The sequence below is a fragment of the Pristis pectinata genome, chromosome 3, assembly GCF_009764475.1.
Source record: "Pristis pectinata isolate sPriPec2 chromosome 3, sPriPec2.1.pri, whole genome shotgun sequence".
In the NCBI taxonomy this organism is placed as follows: Eukaryota; Metazoa; Chordata; class Chondrichthyes; order Rhinopristiformes; family Pristidae; genus Pristis; species Pristis pectinata.
Genome location: NC_067407.1, coordinates 39,588,651 through 39,613,226, shown reverse-complemented (window position 1 = coordinate 39,613,226; position 24,576 = coordinate 39,588,651). Strand labels below are relative to the sequence as shown.

General features: G+C 38.4%; 1 protein-coding gene across 3 annotated transcripts in view; it reads right to left on the bottom strand.

The window, feature by feature from the left end:
• Positions 1-1,437: 1,437 nt before the first annotated feature.
• Positions 1,438-24,576, bottom strand: part of LOC127568254 (guanine nucleotide-binding protein G(I)/G(S)/G(O) subunit gamma-12-like) — a 49,809-nt gene continuing 26,670 nt past the window's right edge. The window contains exons 3-7 of one of the 3 annotated variants that reach the window (XM_052011783.1): positions 20,654-20,704; positions 18,653-18,680; positions 5,445-5,494; positions 5,243-5,350; positions 1,438-3,397 (exon numbers count right to left, since the gene is read on the bottom strand). In XM_052011783.1, the coding sequence (XP_051867743.1) occupies positions 3,272-3,397; positions 5,243-5,323 (207 nt within the window). In that variant the 5' untranslated portion in view covers positions 5,324-5,350; positions 5,445-5,494; positions 18,653-18,680; positions 20,654-20,704 and the 3' untranslated portion in view covers positions 1,438-3,271. The remainder of the gene's footprint in view (positions 3,398-5,242; positions 5,351-5,444; positions 5,495-18,652; positions 18,681-20,653; positions 20,705-24,576) is intronic. The other 2 variants (XM_052011782.1, XM_052011784.1) reach the window with 2 other exon arrangements.

Below are 24,576 nucleotides of genomic sequence, written 5' to 3'. Positions count from 1 at the left end.
GAAGTCCCCAGAAAACATTTGTTGATGCAATGAATAATTACGTCTTAATCCAAATGCAAGACAAACACTGGAGGAAAAACAGTTGAAGAGTATTTTGGTGATTTGGACCACTTCATACAATGTAAAGGATTAGAAAAGTTCAGGATAATAGTATACTAATTACACATTTTCTGGAGTTTAAACTTATGGGAGATGGAAAAAGACCAACAGTAAAACTTTGATAATGCGCTATCCCATTGTTTGGAAACCTGATGGTTTGGCATCTGTCTCACCTGATTTGGTTTCCCATGCTTCTTTTAAATTTACCTGGACCCTGTTTCCCATGCCCCTTTTAAATTCATATGATTCACTGGAAAATTTATTGTATTACTGTGTAACATCTAAAAATGTATTGAAACTGTGTTGGTGTACCAACAGGAGTAATATCCATTAGTCTGGAAAATCTGCTAGTCCAGCACCAAAGTCCTGAGGGTGCCAGATTATTGGAATTTTATTGTAAATAGAACAAACTTATGACTATCATCTTTACATGCAAAATAATGGAGCTCTTCCAGAAAGTCCTAAAGGGATTAGAGCTTTGATTGTTCTATGTGAAGGAGATAGAGCCATAATGAAGTCACAATAGCTTCACAAGGAAATGGATAACTTGTAGGCAAGGTAGTATTTGAAGTGAAAGTCTCTCAGATGAGGCTAGTTAAGGTATAAAAAGAAATGTTTTTAGTAAACTAAAATAAGTTTAACACAAATGGCTGAATGAAGTCAAAGAAAGCACTTTTTGGTTTTAATGAGCCAATGGAGGCTGACTTGGACAGATTTATACAGATTCATTTAATCAGTTTTTCATTGCAAGAGATGGAAGTCTATGGAAAGTATAATTAAAATTCTAGTTTGGTGTTTAATCTTAAAAATAGTGCAGGCTGATTAAAGGCGCTTAAGGAAATGCTGAAATTATTGGCATTGCCGTAATAAATATTTGTGACACTTCACCATACTTGGCTTCCAGTTCAGAGCACCACTGGTGTTTCAGGATGTCTCCTGAGATTCAGATTTGGAATGAAGGTAAAACCGACATATCATGGCAACGAAGTGCTGAAGAACAATCACCAAAGATTCCAACAGGAGATTTCCAGCTGGGAATTTATGTAATTAAGGTAGAAAATACTTGGTTATTGGGAGCCCCATCATGTCCCAAGCTAAATTTAGGAACTCAACAGAAATTATTTGGAGATCTGGGTCTACAAACACAATAATAAGTTGCATTATGGGCAACTAGCAGAAAAAGAAATGTCCAAAACTAAATGTTTAGGATTACATGTCCTCCCCAATTTACAAACGCCCAGTTTACGTACAGCTCAGATTATGAACAGTTCTCAGGAACAGTACTGTGTCATAACCTGGAGAGGGCCTGTATACAGAAAAGACTATTTAAGTCTCACATGCAAGTGAAAAAGTTGATTTTAATGAATACATGTAAGCTAGCATCTGAATTATTAGATAAAACAAATCCCTAACGCAATGCCATGATTAATGGAACTGCAAATATATCTAAGATATTCTAATTAGGCAGTTTGGTTATTTTCCAAGATGCATAAATGAATTGAAATCTTGGCCATTCCTTTGTAGGAAATAACAAAAATTCAAATGATTTCATTAAAATTTGATTACCGTAGGTCATAAGATGGCATGTTCAATGAGGCTCCTTTGGTGTTAATGCTATTAAAATCTACTGTCCTAAAAGATGGTGGCAAACTTATAAAACTAGGTTAAAATAGATCCAGAAGTCTCTGCAGAGTTGCAGCAAATTGAATTACTATCAGAAATATTGGGGATAGCTCCTGAAATTCAAAGCAACCAAAGCCCAAGAACACTTCGTTATAACAACCACATTTACATTGTGTACAAGTGAAGTCAATGTATGTGAACAACTTATGTTGCCCCAGTAAGATTGCCTTCATATCAACCAATCATACTGAGATATTATATATGTTAATACAGTAACTTTCAACTGGTAAAGATGAGCTTTGAGCATTGTATTACAATATACATTTTGGCAAGTTTTGTTTTAAAGTAGCATTTTGCTTTTATGTCAAACTAAAGCAATGTCGTGGTTAATAATGCATATTCAAAATTCTGAACATTCGAAATTAAAATCATGCTGCCAAATTTCCAAATTCAGATACAAAATATGCAAAATGACCAAAGAGAATGCACCCAATGAAGAACAAAGATCCTAGTTCAACAAGTATACATGTAGATGTAAAGGAAAGACTGACTGATAGGTTTGTAAATATTTTCCTCTTCATAAATTAGTCCAGTTCCTTAAAGGTTTAGTCTTACCCATCCCAAACTGGACATTTTTGAACAATACGTTATTCAATTTTTTTTTGCAATGTTCAACTATTAAAATGGATAACTTGCTTGTTGTACTGGACAGACAGGAAGCTAAAACAACATTTTCCTTTTTTTTGTTCTTGCCTTTACCAAAATGATTCCCAAGTTATACACCTACATTTGAATCATTGAACACAGAGATGGTCAACGTGGATCTGGTGTATACTATGCTTGGAACAGACCAATCCACACTTCGCCTATTATGATATTTAGGTTGTGGAACTCTTAATCAGTGGTTGTGCTTATGGATCTCAACAATATCCCATAATGAAAAATATGGTGATACTAAACAATGAGGGGAAAGTTGAGAGATCATAAAAGCATGGATTTTAAGGCAGCTTTAATGGGGGTAGGATTTAAAGTAAGGAGTTCTGAAGAGTTAAGCTGAGGCAAGTGAAGGTTCTGCCACCTATAGCGAGGTGAAAGGCAAGGCAGGCAGAGGTATACAAATCAAAAGTGATAGTATGATATGGCACTTTAGACAAAATTCTGCACAATAAGTGAACTGGAAAAGATCCATTTCAAAATTAATTACAATGTTGGTCTCAGTTAAGTATACTCAAATACATCTAAAAGTTTAAAAACTGCATACATTTGCATTAATGTAGGAAAAAGTAAATATAAAGACATGTTATTTGTTACATTCAATCTTCATTACTCTTTTGTGGCACAAATGCTTTTTTTTTGAAACATGTCCTTTTGGTTTGAATTCACAGGATGTTTCCTAATCTATTTTCTGGAATGGGCAAGGGGAAAAAGTGAAAAATTCAACATGGAAAATGTGTGTGTGGAAACTAGAGGGCATTAAGATAGCATCATCAATATCTGTTCTATTATTGGTCAGTTTTTTTTTAAAAAAGGTAGAAAGCACAAATTGCAACTATAATATAATGCAAGGCTTCTTGTCTTTGAAGGGGTTTTCTGAGGTTGGGATGCCCATAAGCAGAGGGTCGTTTTTGGCATGTTCTTCACAGTAGCGCACAAGATCTGCTGAAGCCTTTGATACCTGTAACAAAGAAAAGCTGAGAAGTACATGCGAGAATTTTTCACAATTCAGTCAGCTATAATTATTCCTGGTTGGCTCAAAAAACTTTCCATTCAAAAATATTTTAAGTACATTGAGAAGAAAAGTGATTGCTTATGAACAAGCAAGCAGATGATGCTGTAAATGAAAAAACAAGTTAGTCTCCATCTGAGATTTATTCTGGGTGAAATACTTAGTCCTTAGATGTTCACATGCAAAATGTTTCTTTAAATTCGATCCCATTCCAGCTTATTCCTTGCAGGTTGTGTTATGTAATATTGTGACCAATTAAGAATAAGGGATATGATCTAAAGCTACATAACATCAACTTTCAATTCACAGTGTTCTTACTTTAAAAATGAATAATTTTTAGGAGAGTGAAAATGTTAAAGTATGCAGTTAAAGTATGCAGTAACATAAAACAATCTGTCATCTTAAATTGATAAGCAAATGTTAATAAAAAAAAAGTCAATGAAAATAACATGGCTTTGAAAACAAACAAATATTTCCAATAGAGCCCGCATTAAAGGAACATCATGCCAAATGAAGGGCTCCCAAAATGGAGAATTTATGAAATGGAGATGTGGTCGTCAGGAAACCTCTTGAACAATTAAAAATCTCTTTCAAAATTAATAGTACATTGAGCTTTGTTTTAATCTCATGTTAAACAATTAAGTATTATTTTAGCATGAAACTCAAAGTTGCAGGCGAGGCTCAAACTCCTTAAGTACAGAATCCCCTGAGCTTCTTATTCACCTCTCGAGCAGCACACTGGTGGCATTAAAGCAGAAATATCATGCCAGTTCCACCACTGGATGGAGTTGGATATGGGTGCAGAGCTAACATCAAATTATGAGGTGTTAGAAAGAACAAGGGAACTCATGTCAAGTGATCTTTCAGTGCAGTAGTGGCAGAAATTACAAGTTTCCTTGCTTATAAATTATCATGTCATCAATATGCTAAATTTAGCATCAAAGAGTAAATTTCAGGCCTGTAACTCTAATTATTGCCTCCACAACAGAGTACACTGCTTGCTTGGCGTCATTGTTATTATGATTTGCAAGTTGTTAATTGCTGCAGTTGTAGAACACTAGCATAGTTCCTCTCACAGCAAGATAAGAGGTCACCTTAGAGGAGAACTCTGGCTGGTTTCAATTGTCATTTTCAATGATCACAGCAAAGATGCAGATGAGGAAAAGAAATCAAATGCATTTACTTAACAATGTCAACTGCACAGCGATCAGAATAAAACAGAATAAACAATAAACTCTGGTATCCACAAGTTTTTATTCCCAGTTTGTGTTATTAGCTAATCACAACTGATGCAGCAGATAGCTTCACTGCCTCTATTCTGTGGGCACCAAGTATTGAGAGCTGGTTTAATTGAGATGCTCTCCAAAGGCAAACATTTTTTTCTTATTCTCATTGTCCAAATTCACTAATGAGGAATAACCACTTTAGGTTGAAGTGACAGTGTAATGGTGACACCAGTGGAAGTGCCAATGTTTACACTAGATGATCAAAAAGCACGCAGCACCTCCAACAAATCAGTAATTTAGGTAAATTGCACTGTGGATTAGTTCTGCAAACGTGGTATAATGAAATTATTAAATTAATTGCCCAGATCCTTAATGATTTTGCAAAACTTCAATTTTGAATATGCAGAAAAAGTGTGAACAAAGTTTTATTTTGGAGGTCTGCTCAAACACCTAACCTTCTCTTCACTTGAAGTGCAATAATTTATTATTGTCTGTTTCAGTTGTTTGAAAATTACCAAATGGCAATATAAAGTTTACTCCTGTTCCAATAACAGTTCAAATTCCTTACCTTTATCCTCTCAATATTCGACTCTTTTTTAAGCTGCTGAACTGTCCTCGTTGCTTGTGCTATGTTGTTTGTGCTAGCCATTTTTGATGATATTTTCAAAGTCAATACCTGCAAGAAAAGACACAGTAGTGCAAAATGCGAGGAAGTAGAAATAATGGAATTTATTTTATAGACAACATACTACATTTGAAAATATACCTACCTTGATTCTTCAAAGAAATTGCAGATTTTCAGTGCTGTTGAAATGAAATTCTGCAAAGATAAACAATTTCAGCATCAGTTAATACAGAGGATCAAAATTAAAGCAACATTATTCTCAACTATGAATTTCTTTTTGGGAATAGGTATATTGCATTTGTTTTTTATAGTTCTAAATTAAAAGTGTTAGAATTCCCATGAATATAACTATATTGATCAAATTTTAAAAAGTGAAATTAATATTGCCCTCTCTTAACATGGAACAGTACAGTGCAGGAACAGGGCCTTCAGCCCACAATACTGCACCAAACTAATTAACTCTTGTTAGTGTTGTCAATGAATTTAACAATGTCAATATATTCATGCAATTCTGAATGTGAAGAACTCTGATTACTGGTTCTTCATTTGATTTTTCTGTTTGAGATGAAAGGAAGTTGAGAAACAAGCTTCTTTTTTAATTAAAAAAGGGAACTGACATAACATACTTTGCTGTTGAACATGCCATCTGTACAACATTATCAATATTGAAAAAAAGAGACACGTTTACAAAGAAACTTTCACTACCTCAGAACTTCTTAAACTCTTAAGCCAATGAAATACCTTTGAGGTCCTGTTGTCATGTAGAAACTATTGTAGGCAATTTGTACACAGTAAGCTTCAAAGAAGGGCATTATAATAATGCCCAAATAATCTGATTTTTCCAATAATGTTATTTGAAGGATAAATATTGGTATGGAATCATGCATAATTGAGCTAATCTTGGCACTGCCATCGCTGTTCACCAGAAACTTAACTGAACCAGCCACATAAACATCAATGCTGCAAAAGCAGATTGGAGCCTGTACATCCTATGAAAAAATGACTCACCTCCCAACTTCCCAAAGCCTTTTCTGCAGTTCCAAGGAATAACTGGAATATGATGCAATATTATTTACTTGTCTGGATGAGAGCAGCTTCAACAACAGCCGAGCAGCTCAACATCTGTTTGATTAGCATCCTGCCCTCTACTCGTAACATTCACTCTCTCCAGCACTTAGCACACTGTGGCTAAAATGCACCACCTACAAAATGAATTACAGTTACGCATCAAAGCTACTTTGAGAACACTTCCCAGAACCATGACCTTATCATCTGGGAGGACAAAAGCAGAAGGTACATGGAAACATCAGCTACAGTTTTCCTCCCAAGCCCAAAACAAGCCTAACTTGAAAATCATCCTTCCTTCTTCCTCACTGGGTCAAAATCCAAGAACACTCCAACAAACAGCACTGCAGAAGTACCTTCACTAGAAAGACTGCAGAAATGAAAAACACCTTACCACCATGATCCCCAGAACAATCCCTATTAATATAAATAACACACAATAAACTACTCCCCTTCAAAATATTTTATATCACTGGGAGTTAATATGGCCTGGGTTTAACATCTTATTCAAGAGAGAATGCAACACTCACTCACCACTGTAAATGCCAGGCAAGATTTTTGTGCTCAAGTCTCTGGATTGGGATTTAAAACCACATCTGAGATGAGCGTGGGTTCTAATCAGGAACAGGCCCTTCAGCCCACGATGTTGTGCCAAACTAATAAAGCCAATGATGCCTAAATAAACTAATCTCTTCTGCCAGCACATGATCCATATCCCTCCATTCTCTACATATTTATGTGCTTATCCAAGAGCATCTTAAATACGTCTACTGTATCTGCCTCCACCATCACCCCTGGCAGCACATTCCAGGCACTCATCACTTGTGGGAAAAAAAATTTGCCCTGCACATCTCCTTTGAACTTATCCCCTCTCACCTCAAATGCATGCTCGCAAGTATCAGACATTTCAACCCTGGGAAAAAGATACTGGCTGTCTACTCCATGCTTCTCATAATCTTATACACTTCTATCACATCTCCCCGAGCCTCTGCCGCTCCAGAGAAAACAACCTGGACCAACCAACCCCTGGACGATGACCCCACTGACAAACACCAGACCATCATCTCCCACACTGTCACAGATCTCATTACATCAGGAGATCTCCCCTCCACAGCCTCCAACCTGATAGTGCCTCAACCCTGCACTTCCCACTTCTCTCTCTTACTCAAGATCCACAAACAGGACTGTTCTGTTAGGCCCATTGTTTCTGTCTGCTCTTGCCCCACTGAGCTTCTCTCCTCATTGCTCAACTCCATCTTGTTTCCCCTTGTCCAATCCCTTCCCACCTACTTCCGGGACACCTCTCATACCCTCCACCATTTGGACAATTTCTGATATCCTGGCTCCCACCACCTCATGTTCATTATGGATGTCCAGTTTTTATACACCTCCATCCCCCATCAGGAAAGTCTACAAGCCCTCTGCTTCTTTCTACAACAAAGATTCAACCAGTTCCCCTCCACCAACACTCATCCACCTGGCTGAACTTGTTCTTATATTAAACAACTCTTTTGACTCCTCTCACTTTCTACAAATAGATGTAGCAATGGGCACCCACATGGGCCCCAGCTATGCCTGTCTTTTTGTTGGCTATGTGGAACAGTTCCTGTTCAAAACCTCTTCTGATACCACTCCCCAACTCTTTCTCCATTACAATGATGACTGCATTGGTGCTGCTTCTTGCACCCGTGCAGAACTCAATTTTATCACCTTCATTACTAACTTCCACCCTGCTCTCAAATTCACTTGGACCACTTCTGACACTTCTCTCCCTTTTCTAGATCTCTGTCTCCATCTCGGGAGACAAACGATTCACTGGCATTTACTATAAACCCACTGACTCCCACAGCTAATTAGACTAGGCCTCTTCCCACCCTGTCTCTTGCAAGGATGCCATTCCTTTCTCCCAGTTTCTGTCTCTGACGCATCTGCTTTCAGGAGGCAGCTTTCTGTTCCAGGACATCTGAAATGTCCTCCTTTTTCAGGAAGCGTGGCTTCCCTTCTGCTGTGGTTGATGGAGCCCCATCTCGCCATCTCATCTATTTCTCGTACTTCTGCTCTCAGCCCACCTCCTCCCAGACAGGACAGAAATAGAGTTCCCCTGGTCCTTACCTTTCACCCCATGAGCCTCTGCATTCAGCAAATCATCCTGTCATTTCCACCAGCTGCAATGAGATCCCACCACCAGCCACATCATCTCCTCCCCACCCCTTCTCACAAGGACCACTCCCTCCATGACACCCTGGTCCATTCATCCCTCTGCATCCACCCCTCCCTTACCCCGTCCTTGCAGTAGATGCAACACTTCTTACACCACCGCCCTCACCACCATCTAGGGACTTAAACATTCCTTCCAGGTGAGGCAAAGGTTCACATGCACCTCCTCCAACCTTGTCTACTGTATTCAGTGCTCCCAATGTGGCCTCCTCTACATTGGCGAGACCATGCGCAGACTCGACAACCATTTCACAGAACACCTACACTCAGTCCACAATGGCCATCCCAAGCTCCCAGTTGCAGACCATTTCAACTCCCCTTCCCATACTGACCTGTCCATCCTTGGCCTTGTCTACTGCCAGGATGAAGCCCAGCACAAACTGGAGGAGCAAAACCTTATATTCCACCTGGGTAGTCTACAACCCAAATGGCATGAATATTGAGTTTTCCCAATATTAGGTAACCTGATTCCCCCCCCAGATTCTCCAATCCTCTCATCTTTGTCCCTTATCTACCCACCCCTCCACCCATCGTCATCCCCTTCCCCCTCCTGGGCCCACCCACCCACCCCACACAGTCTCCCCCACCTCCCAACTGGTTCCAACTGTCGTTCTCCTCTCCCCTAATGGTCCCCATTCTCACCTCCTTTACCTATCTGAATCTAGCAATGGTAGCACTTTGTGTTCCTGCTCATCTCTTTCCAGTCGCTGTCCATCTTCACACTCACCTCCCCCCACCTTGCTCCATGTTTTTTTTCCCCTTTTTCTTCTCTTTGTCTGCCTCCATCTATCATTCACCTGCCACAGTCCTCCAACTCTATCCCCGATCACCTCCCCGACCTGGCATTACCTGCTTGTCATCTTGTACCTCACCTCAGTCCACCATTCGCCTTGGAATCCTTTCTCACCACTCCCCTTCTCCTCTTTATACTGGCCATCTCTCTTCTCCAGTCTCAGTTCTGATGCAGGGTTTCGATCAGTCAACAATTCTTTTCCTCCCACAGATGCTCCATGATCTGCTGAGTTCCTCCAGCAGATTATCTGTTGCTCCAGATTCCAGCATCTGCAGTGTCTTGTATCTCCAAAACAACCTCTCCTCATAGCACATGTCCTCTAATCCAGGCTGCAACTCGGTGAACCTCTTCTGCACCCACTCCAATCCTCCACACCCTTCTAATAATGGGGCAACCAGAAATGAATGCAATGCTCCAGATGCGGCCTAACCAGAGTTTTATAAAGCTGCAACGTAACTTCTTGACTTTTGAACTCAATGCCTTGACTAATAAAGGCAAGCATCCCATATGCTTCCTTTACCACCTAAACAACTTGTGCTGCCACTTTCTAGGGGCTATGGACTTGGACCCCAAGATCTCGCTGTACATCAATGCTGTTAAGTGTACTGCCATTAACTGTGCACTTTCCCTTTACATTTGGTTTCCCAGAGTGCAAAACCTCACACTTGCCTAGAAATAAACTCCAGCTGCATTTCTCCACCATATCTGCAACTGATCTATATCCTGCTGTATCCTTTGGCAATCATCTACACTACCCATAATGCCACCAATCTTTGTGTCACCTGCAAACTTACTAACCCAACCATCCATGTTTTCATCCAAGTCATTTATACATAATCACAAACAGCAGAGGTCCCAGTACGGATCCTTGCAGAACATCACCATCATTGTAGTTACAGCTGACAAAAGAACAGCAGGGAAGAGAAGTACACATAACAAAAAGAAATGATTAGACAATGCTGTTTCATAATTTGAAAAACCTGAGGATGTTAGGAAGATGGGAAATCTTGAGGGACCATAAACTTTGAGAAGATTTTCAAACAACTGGATTACTTTATGCTCCCCAAGTCAATCCCTTTTCTAAGATACGCGGATTTCACAGGTATAGTGCATGATGACTGTGGTTATTTTCTGTATGCTCAACTGCTGTTCTAAATAAATATTTACCCTCAATAGCTTTGAAGGCAAAGCAGCCGAAGCCACTGAAAAATGTAAAATATGGTTGAATTTTATTTTCTGACCAAATTACAGATTTTTGCAAACAAGGACTGCAATTAGTTTCAAAAGTTGCACTTGTTATGCTAATGCAACTGATTAGCAGTCATATAGACAAGCTTCCTCTTGTATTAGCATTCACAAACAGCTAGTTTAATTCAAACATTACATTCAATTGGCAGTAGTTGGAGTCTGTGGTTCCATATTCCAGGAACTGTTGCAATTTCTTTCTTAAATAACATACTCCTGGAACACACGCAAAGTTGGAGCAATAAATTGGATTAACTACAAGAATCTGAACATTTAACAAAACTTCCTTAAAAAGTGACATTTGCTCACTCTGAGACATTGCAAAAGGTTGTTCGTATGTTAGTTAATTGTACCTCAAAATATATATCATAATATTTCAAATTTACATAAGGCTGACTCTAATAATCTGTAGCGATTTGAATCAGAGCTTGAACTCCTTTTACAAGTTGGAAAGGATTTTCTTCTCAAAAGAATTCCAGGATGTGAGCAGCACTTCGGGTAATTGAATCTTTATATATATTTAGTTCACATATAATAGAACAATGTTTTGCACGTAGGTGTTAAAAGTAATAAAAGAGGTACTTATTTTCCTCCATAACAGATGATTATTTAATCCTAAAATACAAAAGAGTAAAATCTGTTACCATACTTCAAATCTGCATATCCTTGCCTGGATTTCACGCTGCCGTTATACAGACTCCCTGGCATAACTCTCAACAACATGATGCAGGAAATTCTAAAGCTTTTCTAATGGGTTCTTACATCCCCTCCACTTCTGGCACTTTCTACCACAAGTGAGCTAAAGCTCTGATAATACCCATTGTACTGTGGACATACATATTTCAATGGCAAGCAAATATTTCTAGTCATTTGTTCTTGCTATCCAGAGTGCAAGAGCTATTGAACTGGTATACCATCATCTGACAACTATTTCTGTTCCACTGCATTGCTCCATGACATTTTCCAACCAGAATTTAACATTATTCACAGCTGGCATAGATATGGTTTTTAACTTTTGCACCAAAAGAGTAATAAACACCTACAGAATGCAAGCAGCACCATTTTGTGACTGGAATACACATTCTATTTTGTGTTTATTTAATGTGCAATTTGTATTCAAGTCCAGATGCTCATGTTGCAAGCAGTTCATAAGGCTCAAGTGCTCTGCATACATTGGTAAAATACACAGCAAGTACAGTATTCCTATTGTCACAAAGAGCTAAATGCATGAAGAATATTTAAGTAAAACTAACATTTCAAGCATGACTAACGTTTTCAGCAAAACTTTCAAGTTTGAAAATCAGACACTTGTTTCCATGTGTTGTGCAGTTAGCTAATCCTACTCAGAGCAAAACTGGATCATCATGACTAACTTCTCTCCAGATTACTGAAGTTGGAAAGCAGAGATGGAGCTGGGTTCAAGTACCAAAGTAAAACTGCTGCATACTACTGTCGTTTTTTTGGGTATTAAAACAGCGTAAAGCAGACCAATTCAGACAGGCAATTAACTCTACTAAATTCATGGTGCCCTTTCCCTACCCCCCCCCCCCACTTACATATCATAAAAAATTTGAATAACAGAAGCTATTTGGCCCAATGTGTTCATATCCTAGGTCTTTGAAAACAATATTTAATTTGCCTGACTTTCCCAATGTCGAATCAATCCTGAATTCATAAGTAAGGATGCGTGGAATTTGTTCTTCATTGACCAATGAGTCTTTGGCAACCTTGAAGTCTGTCATCTAAAAAGGTAATTTATGAAAAGATTTTTAATTGTTTTCCTGTGCAGGAACTGCCATGAGTATCTTTAGTTCACCTCACTTCCTCAATTATGCCAGGAATCCAGAGGTCATTGTTGGAAAGGTAATTCCACATGCATTCTATATGGAAAACAGGTCTAGATTAATCTCTGCCACCAGCAGCCCCCCCCACCCCCCAAAATATCAGGCCTGTCTATAACTTGTCCCATGAAACAACAGCTCTTGCATACTTGCATTCTATGCTTATCTGCAAAAGAAAAAGAATACGTGGCAACTTTTCAGATGCCTGTCATGGAACTTGACCCCAACAAAAGGTAGCAAAGAAAAAAAATGGGGTGGGGCATGTGGGGCCATATCCTCCGCAAGCAATTTTTTTTCATTCCAAACATCTTTGAAATTATACCTGTGCAAACAAAATATGACTGCCAAAAGGACAACAATTTATGTACAAGAGATGAAAAAAAAGTTGTAATAGTATTTTGCCAAATATCACCTCTGGGTGAGAGAACAGACACATATTGACAAAGGTGTCTCAAAATGTAGAACTAAAACTGAAACATATCTTGCATTCGATCTTAAGTTAACATTAAGATTCACGTCATAAAAAGGCTATGAAAATTTAAATCCACAGATGTGACTCTAAACCTATTGGTTAATATATTCATTCTTCAGTTCTTGCAATATTCAAAATATTATAAGCATTTAACTTCCATAATGGAGATTTTTTCTGATATTCATTCACCATACACTATGATTAACTTTTAACAAGTGAAAGACTCCAAGCTTCTAAACAGTAGAGCAAGTTTTGATTGCAGGACTATCAGCATGAAATCATGGCCCATTTTCATCTAACTTGCCTTTCTGGGCAAAAAAAAATTATTTAAAAATGGACAGATACTTGGAGTCCAGATATTTTTTCCTGACAATAAGGACCACAATTTACATATGAGACACACAACAAAGTTGTAATAGTAGTTTAAGTGCACCAGCCTCTGTTGAGAATGGTTTTGCCACTGCCATTGTAGAAATGGAAAAAGTTTTGGCTCATCTATGACTTGCTATTTTCCCCATTTATTCCTTAAACATCATAGCTTTGAGCTCTGTATCATCATCATACCAACCAGCACTTTCTTATAGACAGCATCATTAAGGAGAAACATGTTGCTATGGTGACAACGATGTTTAGATGTGGTGGTGTGGGGTGGAAAAAAAGAGAGCTTTTAGATTTGCTGAAGGTAACTGCATAGCAACAGAGGCAAACATAAAATATGTCTTTTGACTCCAGGGCATTAAAAAGTATTAAGCAAGTGGAAGCTATGGGAAAGGTGGAGAATGGAGTTACTGAATACCTGGAAAGGCATGAGGATACAGATTAACACAGTCATAATTCCCAATATAAAATGTTAATATTTTAATTGTTCTGTCCACATGCCCATTTGTGTTTTGGATCATTAATGCTCATGTCTTACTCAAATAAAACCAAAAGTTGACCCGTTTTCTTTTTAAAAATTACAGCAGCACGCAAATCGCTGAAGCCATCAGCTGGAAGAACTACCCATTCCCATCTGGGACTGACAAAAGTAACCACAAAACATTGAATACTCACATGAAATACAGATGGTTGATAAAATCCTGTAAGATTAAGGCATTGAGTTTCTTTAACCCAATGTCCTACTTCTATTCCTAAAACTATGCAAAGTGTTTCCACGGTATTTTCCCAAAAGTGGTAGAGAGACAATCACCTCTCTCTGGGTGATAATGGCATAAAGTCGTTAATACTGGCACTTGTACATATGCATATTCAAATTAGGAGCAGGAAAATGCCACATCCCTCGAAAGTACTCCACGATTTAATAAGACCTGATCATAACCACAAGTTCTGAATCCCAACTGAGCCCTGTGGTAACATTTCACCAGATTGTTTTCCATTGCCTTTGAGGAAAAGGAGTTCCAAATACACTCGACTCTCACAGAAAAAAAAGTCTCATCTATCCTAAATAAGTGCTCCTTATTTTTAAAGTGGCCCCTAGTTCTAGATTCTTCCACATATGAAAATATCCTCTCCACAAACACCCTGTTAAGACCTCTCAGGATTCTGTTTCAATTGTCCCCTTTCAGTCTTCTAAATTTCTGTGGATACAAGTCTCTACTGTACAGTCTTTTCCCTATGAGGCAACTCTTGTTCAACTGTTAGTCTCATAAATCCTATCCAAACTGCTTTCAAAGCATGAACAACTTTCCTTAATAAGATAATACACAATGCTCCATGAGGTTTTACTAATGCCTTATCCAAGTGAAGCACAACTTTCCTATTTATGTATTCAATTTCCCTAGCAATATGTGATAACATTGTTAGTTTTCATAATTGCTGTACCTACATACCAACATTTTACTAATTATGCACCAGGATACCTAAATCTTTCTGCATTTCAGAGTTCTGTAATCTCTCATTGAGATAATAAGCTTCTTTATTTTTCAGATACTATGCATCATTGACTGATCTTTACCCTCACTTAACATATCTATAGCTTCCTTATTGTTCTATTCACAACATGCTTTTCTGCATGTCATCAGCAAATTTAGGAAACGTACCTTCGGTTTCTTCATCCAACTCGTTATACACATTTTATAAAGTTGAGGCCCAAGAACTGACCCCTGTGGCACAACAGTTGTAACTTCCCAACCAGAAAGTGACCCATTTATGTTACTCATGGTTTCATTTACAAAATGCGAAGGAAATGCAATGCTGCAGGATTAATGCACTATTGGCACTAAAGATTGAACCTGTCCATAAAAAAAAATGGCATTACGGGAGTTTCCTCTGACTTTTCTGCTAATTTGACAGGTTAGAAATTTGTATTACATGCCTTATTTGGCCCTCAAGTTTGTGGTGGATTATTATTTGCATATACAATGTAACCAAAGCCTACTGTATGTGAGAGTCTATTAGTTCTCTCTCACATACTATTAGTTATTAGTTCTATTATGATGTAAAGTGCACTTCTTAAAATTTCCATTTTATACATATTGCATGAATATCATGCAACAAACAATTTGTGAATTGCTACATTCACTTTAAGAATATCGAGTATAACCTTAGAACAGTGCAGAACTGAAGAGGTTCTGTGACCCTGGTGAATGAGCTGGTTCTTAAAAGGACTCACTGGAATATGCATTCATTTCCCTTCCTCTGTTCACTTATTGCTGGAAAATGGTTTCTGCAAAAATACTCAGCTCACACGAATGTGCTTAAGCAGACAACTTTCATTTCATCAATGTATTAAATGGCATACTGCTGCACTTCTAATTAAGAAACTTCATGGATTATGATATCATGCCATTCTGAATCATCTGAGTAACAAAGCACCTTACATGCCAGTAAATACTTTTCTGCACTGATGAAGGCTTAACTGCCATTAGGATGGCTGAGTTTGAAGGACTGAAGACAACTGTGAATATCTCATTTGCAAACAGTACTAGAGGATTTAAAGCTTTTTTACTTTTACAGCATTGGTCCTCTGACCTCAACGGCAGTATTAAAAATAAACTAGGTGGTTCTGCTGCTGGCAAATACAAATACTGCCAGAAGTAGTAACCACTTCTGCATCACTCTGTTCACCATGGACCAACACTAACACTCATCAACTACGCTTAGTGCAGTAGTTGTCTGGTGAACTGACTACCTTGCAGAGGCCGTTCATCAGCTCTCTGACACCTAATATCTCCATCTGGGCCATGTCCCACTGTGAACATCAGATTATTGTTTCCCATAGAGTCACCAATCTCATTTTCTCTGGAGATCTTCCCTTCATAGCACCCAGCCTCCGTCTCCCAAATGCACACAGGCCATGTTTACCTCTCCCAAGATCAACAAGCAGGATCATCATTTCAGTCTGTTCTCTTTCTTCAGAACTTTCTTCCTGACTCTATTTTCCTTCTTTCTCATTCAACCTTTTCCCATTTACATCCATGACACTGCTGTTGCCCAACAATTTCCTTGTGCATTTTCACTCTAGACATCCAATCCCTCTACATCTCTATCTCACACCAAGATGACTGAAGGGCCCTTCACTTCTTCCCTGCTCAGAGGCCTGTACTCCATTGTAGTGCAGGATGCTAACAAATTTGTTTTGTACACTCATCTCTTTATTTTACAGAACTCTACATTTTCTACAGCATTATGCTTGGAAGATAAATGCATTGATACACCCAGATTTCTTTGTCCTCCAGTATAGTTGTTTCAACTCCCCATAATAGGATGCTGCAAGAGCTTTGAACCATTTGCAATTGCTTAGCTGCCTATAAAACAATGTTTCTGATTTTTTTTTTAAGCATGCACATCCAGAAGGGTAGCTTTATTGAGTTGATATCATATTTTTGTTTTAAAATCATGGCTTGTTTTCATATTCCTTACTTAACCAGGTAATGGCAGAATGAGAAATATGTCATGCCATAAAGATGAAGTATGATGAAATGCAATTCTGCTGACTAATAATTTTTTTTTGGTCACTTGGTTTTGAACTGCTGGGTCTATGCTCAAAACTACCCCATTTACCACGGTGGTAATTCCACACAGCACAGTGGAGGATACTCTCAGTGCGGAGACTGGACTTGGTGCACACATTGAATTAGCAGTAGCAGCTCCTACCAATACCATTACAGACAATGCATCTGTCATAAATAAATTTGTGAAGGCAAGGTAAAGTAGGTTTTCCCCTTTACTTGGTTCTCACCAAACAAGAACAGCCTCTCAGCTATGCCTTTCAGGTCTTGGCCAGCTTAGTCAACGCTGATACTACTGAGGTGATAGATTTAGACATGGAATGTGTTCTGGGAGGAGGACTTCAATGTCCTTGGTTATTGTCCAAGTTGTGGTCAACATAGTGAGCGGTTAATTCATCACCTGAAGGAGGGCAATAGGTGGTACGTAGAAATAGATTACTATGTCCATGTTTGATATGATGTGAAAGACTTCAAGAAAGTCAAAGTTGAGTTCATTGTCATATGCACAAGTACATATGCGCACAGGTGCAATGAAAAACTTACTTGCAACAGCATCACAGACACATAGCGTCATATAAGCAGCATTCACAAAAAAACAAATTAAACATAAATTATACACAATAAGAACAAAAAAAGTCTATTTTAGTGCAAAATGATCAAAGTGGTCATAGTGTTGCTATACTGTAGTGATTAAGGTTTTGCCAGTTGGTTCAAAAACCGAATGGTTGAAGGGCTAGAGTTACTGTTGATGGTTCCTGAGGCCCATGACACTTCAAAGGTTACAGTTACTTGAGGGTCCTGGGTCCACTGGCTCAGACACATACAAAACTTCACGCCAATTCTGGTGGGCATATTCTCTGCATAGGAAAGCGTTTACGAAGTGGTGTCAATGGTGAGGGTCAAAGGCATTGGCTGAAAGATCTGACTTTGTATACAACTATCACGTGGTGTAGCTTGACTAGAGTGTCAGACAGATCTATTTTGGTACTGGTATCCTGGCAGTAGAGAAGACAAATATGCAGCATTGATTTGGCTGAATGTGCCTTTTTATCATTCAAATACCTGGTCATGCTAGTTGGAGTGGTGGAGGAGTCACAATACTCAACTGAAAAGGAAAAAATGTTCCTTTTCTAAAGAAAATTAGTGAAATTAGCGGCAGAATCATATTGATACCAAAAATCTATTTAAAATCTACAAGTCATTGACTTCAGTTTATATTTATATTCTTAGTAAATCATTAAACATACACGAACCTTAAGTAGTGCATATGACTTTTTACTGGAGCAGACAGCAAATTGTTTGGAATTGTATGGATTGTATTTAAACACCTCTGATGGGAGCAGTAAACTCTTCAACGTGGTTTCACTAAGCTTGAAGGATATATTAAATGTGTTTTAACTTACACTTATTCAAAAGGTAATCAAGAAAAATAGAGAAACACAAGGAAACAGATATGCTAATTATTCTTGGCAATAAAGATCACCTACACGTTGGGCGAAAACAAATTTCAGAGGTACATCAATTAATTATTTATGTTCTGTGGTAGAGGCTGCAAGAGTGGAAATATCAGATTTCCATTTGTTTCTAAATACAGTTTTAAATTTCAGTTATTTTAATTGCCATTTATAAATTAGTCCCAACACTGTGGAGACTTCCCAAATCTATTCAACAAGGAACAAATATAGTATTTTTCCCCCTTCAATATTTTCTCAAAGAGTTTAGTGCAATTTGTTTTAGAATTTCCATGTGTCACAAAGGTAATGAAAATACCGTGGTCTTCCTTTCCAATTCTCTTCACCTGAAAGTACAAATTCAAGAGTTTGAACATCCTATGGTATCAGAAGCCCCTTAGCACTTTATTTCAGCATTCAATTATTTATGCAAATTTTGACTATGGCCATTCATATGGTATTTGGTCATAAATATATCACCAAGCATTCACACTGTTTAGTTCAGCAATTAAATGAGGAAACTTCGACTAGTTCATAACTCAAGGTCACTTCATAATGAGAACCACAAACTGCCCGAAATCAGTTAATTCACAATCAAACTCTGATCTTTTGTATAACTCAGAGACATCTCTCCTCCCCCACCACTTGCAGCTTTACAAGCTTCTTTTTATCTCCTTTTCAGTTTTGACAGAGGGTCTCTGACCTGAAACGTTGACTCTGTTTCTCTTACCACAGGTGCATCCTGACCTGCTGAGTATTTCCAGCTTTTTCTGCTTTTATCTTAGAGTTCCTGCATCTGCAGTTTTTTTTTGATTTTTCACCCTTTACTCTCATTTACCAAATAAGCCATTGGGAGATGATTTTACTCAGTTTTTGTAATCCATCTTTGTAAACAGCTTTTCTCTGCCACTGACATTTTTAGGTTGATGACACACTTATTCCAAAAGGATTAATAACATATCATAGACTTAGATATTGGAATACAAAAGTGGGTAGTTAATAGCTATCCCTTCTGTAAGAATAGCACAAACCATCCATTTAACAAAAATAGAACAAATTCTCCAACTAAATTGGGAACAATTACATACTTCTTATAAAAAAAACCTCAATGGTTTTCAAGTTTCACAGTTAGCAGTCAATGTATCATTACCTTGATTAGTCCTCAGAACAACTGAGGCAATAACTACTACTAAAATTATAAATGCAATGAAGTCTATTTCTGTAGTTGGTTTGGTTATCCTAGCCTTAAGGAAAACACACACTTCCAACCACACTGCAGCCTAAATTATGATACACTAAAGCAGCACGGGAAGAAAACAACCTCGGGAAATTACAACTTAGATTATTGTCACGACAGCAGCCTCGGGGAGAAACAAGAGGCTCCTAATTGACCACTGCCTGAGCCTCCATAGGAGACTGTGCAAAAACAAGCTTTCCCTCCATTGTTCTTCTGGTCTGCTCCACAGCAAATGATTGACTTCAACTAGCAGAAACCAAAGGAATAACCCTTCACCTGGTCAATGAGTACCATTATATCTAAAAATTACAAAACAGAGCCAAATATTTTTCTGGCTTGACGACATAAGTCCCATTTCCCAGATGACAGGGACAGTCAATATCATGAGAAATTATTTACAATTCATGGGACTTCCCCCTTCCACAGAAGCACAGAAACATTGGAAATGTACAACTCCTAATGTCACTGGATTTTAAAACTGTAGTAAACAAAGTAATTGTCTGAACTAATTGTCTAGATGTGCAGCCTCACCAGCCAGAACTGGGTAATCAACCAAGCAGCTGGAAAAACCTGACTTGGAATCAGATAGTGGAAAATATACATTCCACTTTTTCCTCAACCATCCAGTAAAAATAGTTGAAAACAAAATATAAAATTCACCACACTATCAAGGATATTAGCAGCAGGCATTATTCTGAGGGAGAAACAAAATATCAGCTTAAGAATATTGTACTCACAATATTGACTGAATGTGCCATGACAAGTTAATAGGTTAAATTGATAACCTTAACTATTATTGGTATATGTTGTGGGGTCATCTTTGTCAAATTATTGTCAATAATTTCTCATGATATTGACTGTCCATCATCTTTATGTACTTTATTTTGGTATTTACTTCACCTGCACTAATTTTCAAAATATTTTATTGCATTGCAAAAGTGTAACCTACCACCTACACTATGTGGATTAGGAAAAAGAACTTTAATTTAGATAGAGCAAATAAAGACATCTGCTTCCAATGGATGAAGAATTTATAATTGAGGGTACAAGTTTCAGATTACTCACAAAGGACTAAAATCTTACCTTAAGATATTAGCAAGTGGATCAGACTCAAGTGCACCACACAATTGGATACTGAAAAAAAAAATCAATAGTAGGTTTCACAAAAGGAATTGGGTAAATATTAAGAGAAAAACAGATAGGGATATAGGGAATGTGTAGGGCAGTGCAGCAAACAAACTGCTTTTTAGAACAAATAATGACAGAAAATGCTGGAAACACTCAACAGATCAGGTGCCATCCGTGAAAAGGGAAACAGAGTTAACGTTTCAGAGCTAGCCCTTTGTCACTTTAGCTCCCCATCCCATTCAGACTATCTGAATGTGGCCACTAAAACTGTTACAAGGCCCAATGCAAGCCTAAATAAACATTATCTTATTTTTTGTCTGAGTATATTGGAACTTTCTGGACTCAATATCAAATTCTCCAAGTAACTCTCTCTTTCTTTGTTTGCATCAGAACTGGTCACGTCAGCCTGTCATCCATCTGCGGTTTCGGCTCCCTCCATCAGTATAGCGTGGCCTGCTGTGAAGTGCCACAGTCTTGAGATTATCAACACACAACACAGATAAGGCAGCAGCATCTGGATCGAACTGCCACATTCGCTCATTTGGTCTTACCCTATCAGAGATATTCCCTTTGTTCTATTCATCACTCTCCAACCTTCTCTCCGACTGAAGACTACCTTGCTTTCTATATTTTACAGTTCAGACAAAGGTTCTCAGATCTGAAATGTTCACTTTGTTTCTCTTTCCATAGATGCTGCCTGAACTCAAGTGTTTCCAAACTGTTTTTATTTCTAATTTGCAGCAACTGCAGTTTTTTTTGAAAATGTCATTTAGAACAGCTAGTAAAGACTAAATGAGCCAAAGAGTCTTTATTTGTGCAACAATATCCTCTCTCATTTAACTGGGGCTCATTACTTGTCTTTCGTGATAGAGGTCATGGGTAATGGGAGGTGCTGTAGGAGGAGCCTGGGTGAGTAACGGCATTTGAGATGGTCCAAATTGAAGACAAATTGTACTAATGGTGGAGTGAATGAAAGCTCAGGTTGGAGGAGGGAGTGCCAAGAGAGCTGCTTCATCCTGGATGTCAATCTTCTTCCTGCTGGCCAGACTATACTAACACAATGATCTTATGATTCATGGAAGGACACTGAATATGCAGATGGTTGGGCTTAGGACATTGCCATGAGGAGCTACAGCACAACCATCTTTTGTAAGAGATACAATTCTGACCACCAGTCAGTTTTCCCCTTGATACCTATTTTGTTAATTTTATTAAGGCTCCTGGATGACAAAATTGGTCAGTTGTTTCTCTAATGTCAAAGGAAGTCACTCTCACCTAAGCCCTGAAATTCAGCTCTTTTTGGGTCAGGTTTGGACCAAGGCTGTGATGAGGCCTAGAACCGAGTGGTCCTGCGGAAAGCTAACTGACCTTCGGGAAGCAGGTTAATAGGGAGCAAGTACAGCTTGACAGCACTGTTGACAGAGAGACTCATTCGGTGGTAGTTAGCAAAATTGGATGTGTCTTTTTTTTGTAAATAGGACATACATGGGCAATTTTCCACACTAGGAAGGATAAAATGTAGGTGGGGGGGGGGGGGTGGCAGTACTGATTAGGGAAAATGTTATTTCTCCATCTACAGGTTTGCAGATGACACTACCATCACGGTTTGAATCTCAAATAATGATGAGTCAGAGTACATGAAGGAGATAGAGCACCTAGTGGCATGGTGTCATGACATCAACCTTTCCCTCAATGTCAACAAAGCAGAAGAGCTGGTCACTGACTTCAGGAAAGGTGGGGGGGGGGGGGGGGGCAGTGCCCATGATCCTGTTTGCATCAACAGTGCTGAGGTCAAGAGGGTTGAGAGCTTCAAGTTCTTAGAAGTGAACATCACCAATAGCCTGTCTTGGTCCAATCATGTAGATACCATGGCCAAGAGAGTGCACCAATGCCTCTGCTTCCTCAGGAGGCTAAAGAAATTCAGCATATTCCCATTGACCCTCACCAATTTTTATACATGCACCATAGAAAGCACCCTATCCGGATGAATCATGGCTTAGTACAGCAACTGCTCCACCCGAGACCGCAAAAAACTGCGGAGAGTTGTGGACATAGCTCAGCACACCACACCACAAAAATGAGGCTCCCCTTCCATAGACTGTCTACACTCCACTGTACCTCAGTACACATGACGAAAAAAACAATTTGTGTTGGAAAGATATTTCTGAAATACGCCTTGGAGAATTTCCTTGATTAGTACACTCTTGGGAGATGGCTTTGTTTTGTTTTTACACAGAGAGGGGCACTGCCTACAAAAGGTGGTGCAAGCAGCTTCAAAAATATAGGCATTTGAGGGAAATACATCCAGCGCAAATTTAATGGGTAGAATGAACACCTCTGTTATAATAATCATACAACTTCTCAGCCTCATATCACTTCAGAAGAACTCCTTCATATCTTCCAGTATTTATTTCCTCTTTACAATATGGAGGCTTTAACAGGTTACAACACTGTATGGTATCATCATAGATTCTATCCAACTTTAACATCATTTCTGGAAGGATAGAATCAAAACATAGAAATTAACACTCTCCCTATGCTCGGTATGTGCTTTTTATGGCTTTATGATCTCTGCTGTTACTTTGTAATTCGTATACCTGAAAACCAAACTTTTCTTCTCTTCCACCCCATTTAGAAACTTGTTGTTGTATTAGATGTTGTAATAACTACTTCTTTAAGTACAGTGTCAGGTGGTTGACTGTTCTCCGAATTACAACAGTGTTTCTTAAAGCTTAGTGTTTTTCTCCCCCTTCATACCCCCCCAAACTTTACAGCTCCGGCCCACCTTCTATCCCTCTTGGTGAGGGATGTTAGATTGATCATTTGAACAAGGTGATCAATGTGCTCTCTCCCCCAGTCTTCTATTCAATCTTGGTGTAGATGGGGAAAAGAGGTGGTGAGCAGGTAGTGAAGAAGTGCTGGAATGATGGAATTAATGGAGATCCCAGAAGGAAGTGGTGATTAGTACAGAAGTAGTTTGCATTTAGGTTAACCTCCCATTGAAATTCAGTTTAAATTGATCAAGAAAAGGAGAGCTATGTATTTACTATCTCAAAGTTTAAAAGTTTCTTTTTCCTGATGGCTACAAAGAACAGTCCTGCGGCTATTTTAAGGTTGCTTTCTGCGAACTCAACTATGATACTAACCTTTTCTCTGCTGAGTGTACTAATCAAACAAAGTAAAAGGGTAACATTAGTTAGCATACTAGGAGAACCACTGAATTTCTTTCACACCCACCATTCAAAAAAATTTATATTTTCCTCACAGTGGTACTAGCCTTTTTTTAAAAAAATAAGCACGTCACAATAAAACCATTATTTTTCCCATTTTATAGAAATTAATCTGTGTCCTGGGTACGTGATCAAATTCTATCCTGAACATTAATGAAGCTTGCATCACAACAGCACAGTAAAAAGGTGCCCCAGAGAGAAGATTAAACTGTCTTTATTTGATTAACAGCAAAAATAAGCTTTAAAGACTGAGTTTAGCCTCATTGATGGGCTGCAATCTGAACATTTGATATCAACAATCAATAAAGAGCAATTTGGAGTTGACCATGCTGTTAGTACTTCGATAAAATTAAACTCTTGTGCAATCAGAATTTATTTACTGTCCTACACCAAAAATTACATTCATTCCACAGATTATGAAAACTAATGGAGAAGACAGAGCAAAGATAACTGCAATTATAGAATAAAAATTAGGGAGAACATCATGCAGTACCTAGAGAGGATATTCAAGGGATTGTCCATTGAAGCCGTAGGAGATGAATTTAGAAATAAGAAGGGAATGATCACTTCGATGGCATTATAGTAATAGGCTTGCGAATAGTCAGTGGGAATTGGTGGAACAAGTATGCAAGGAGATCGCAGATAGCT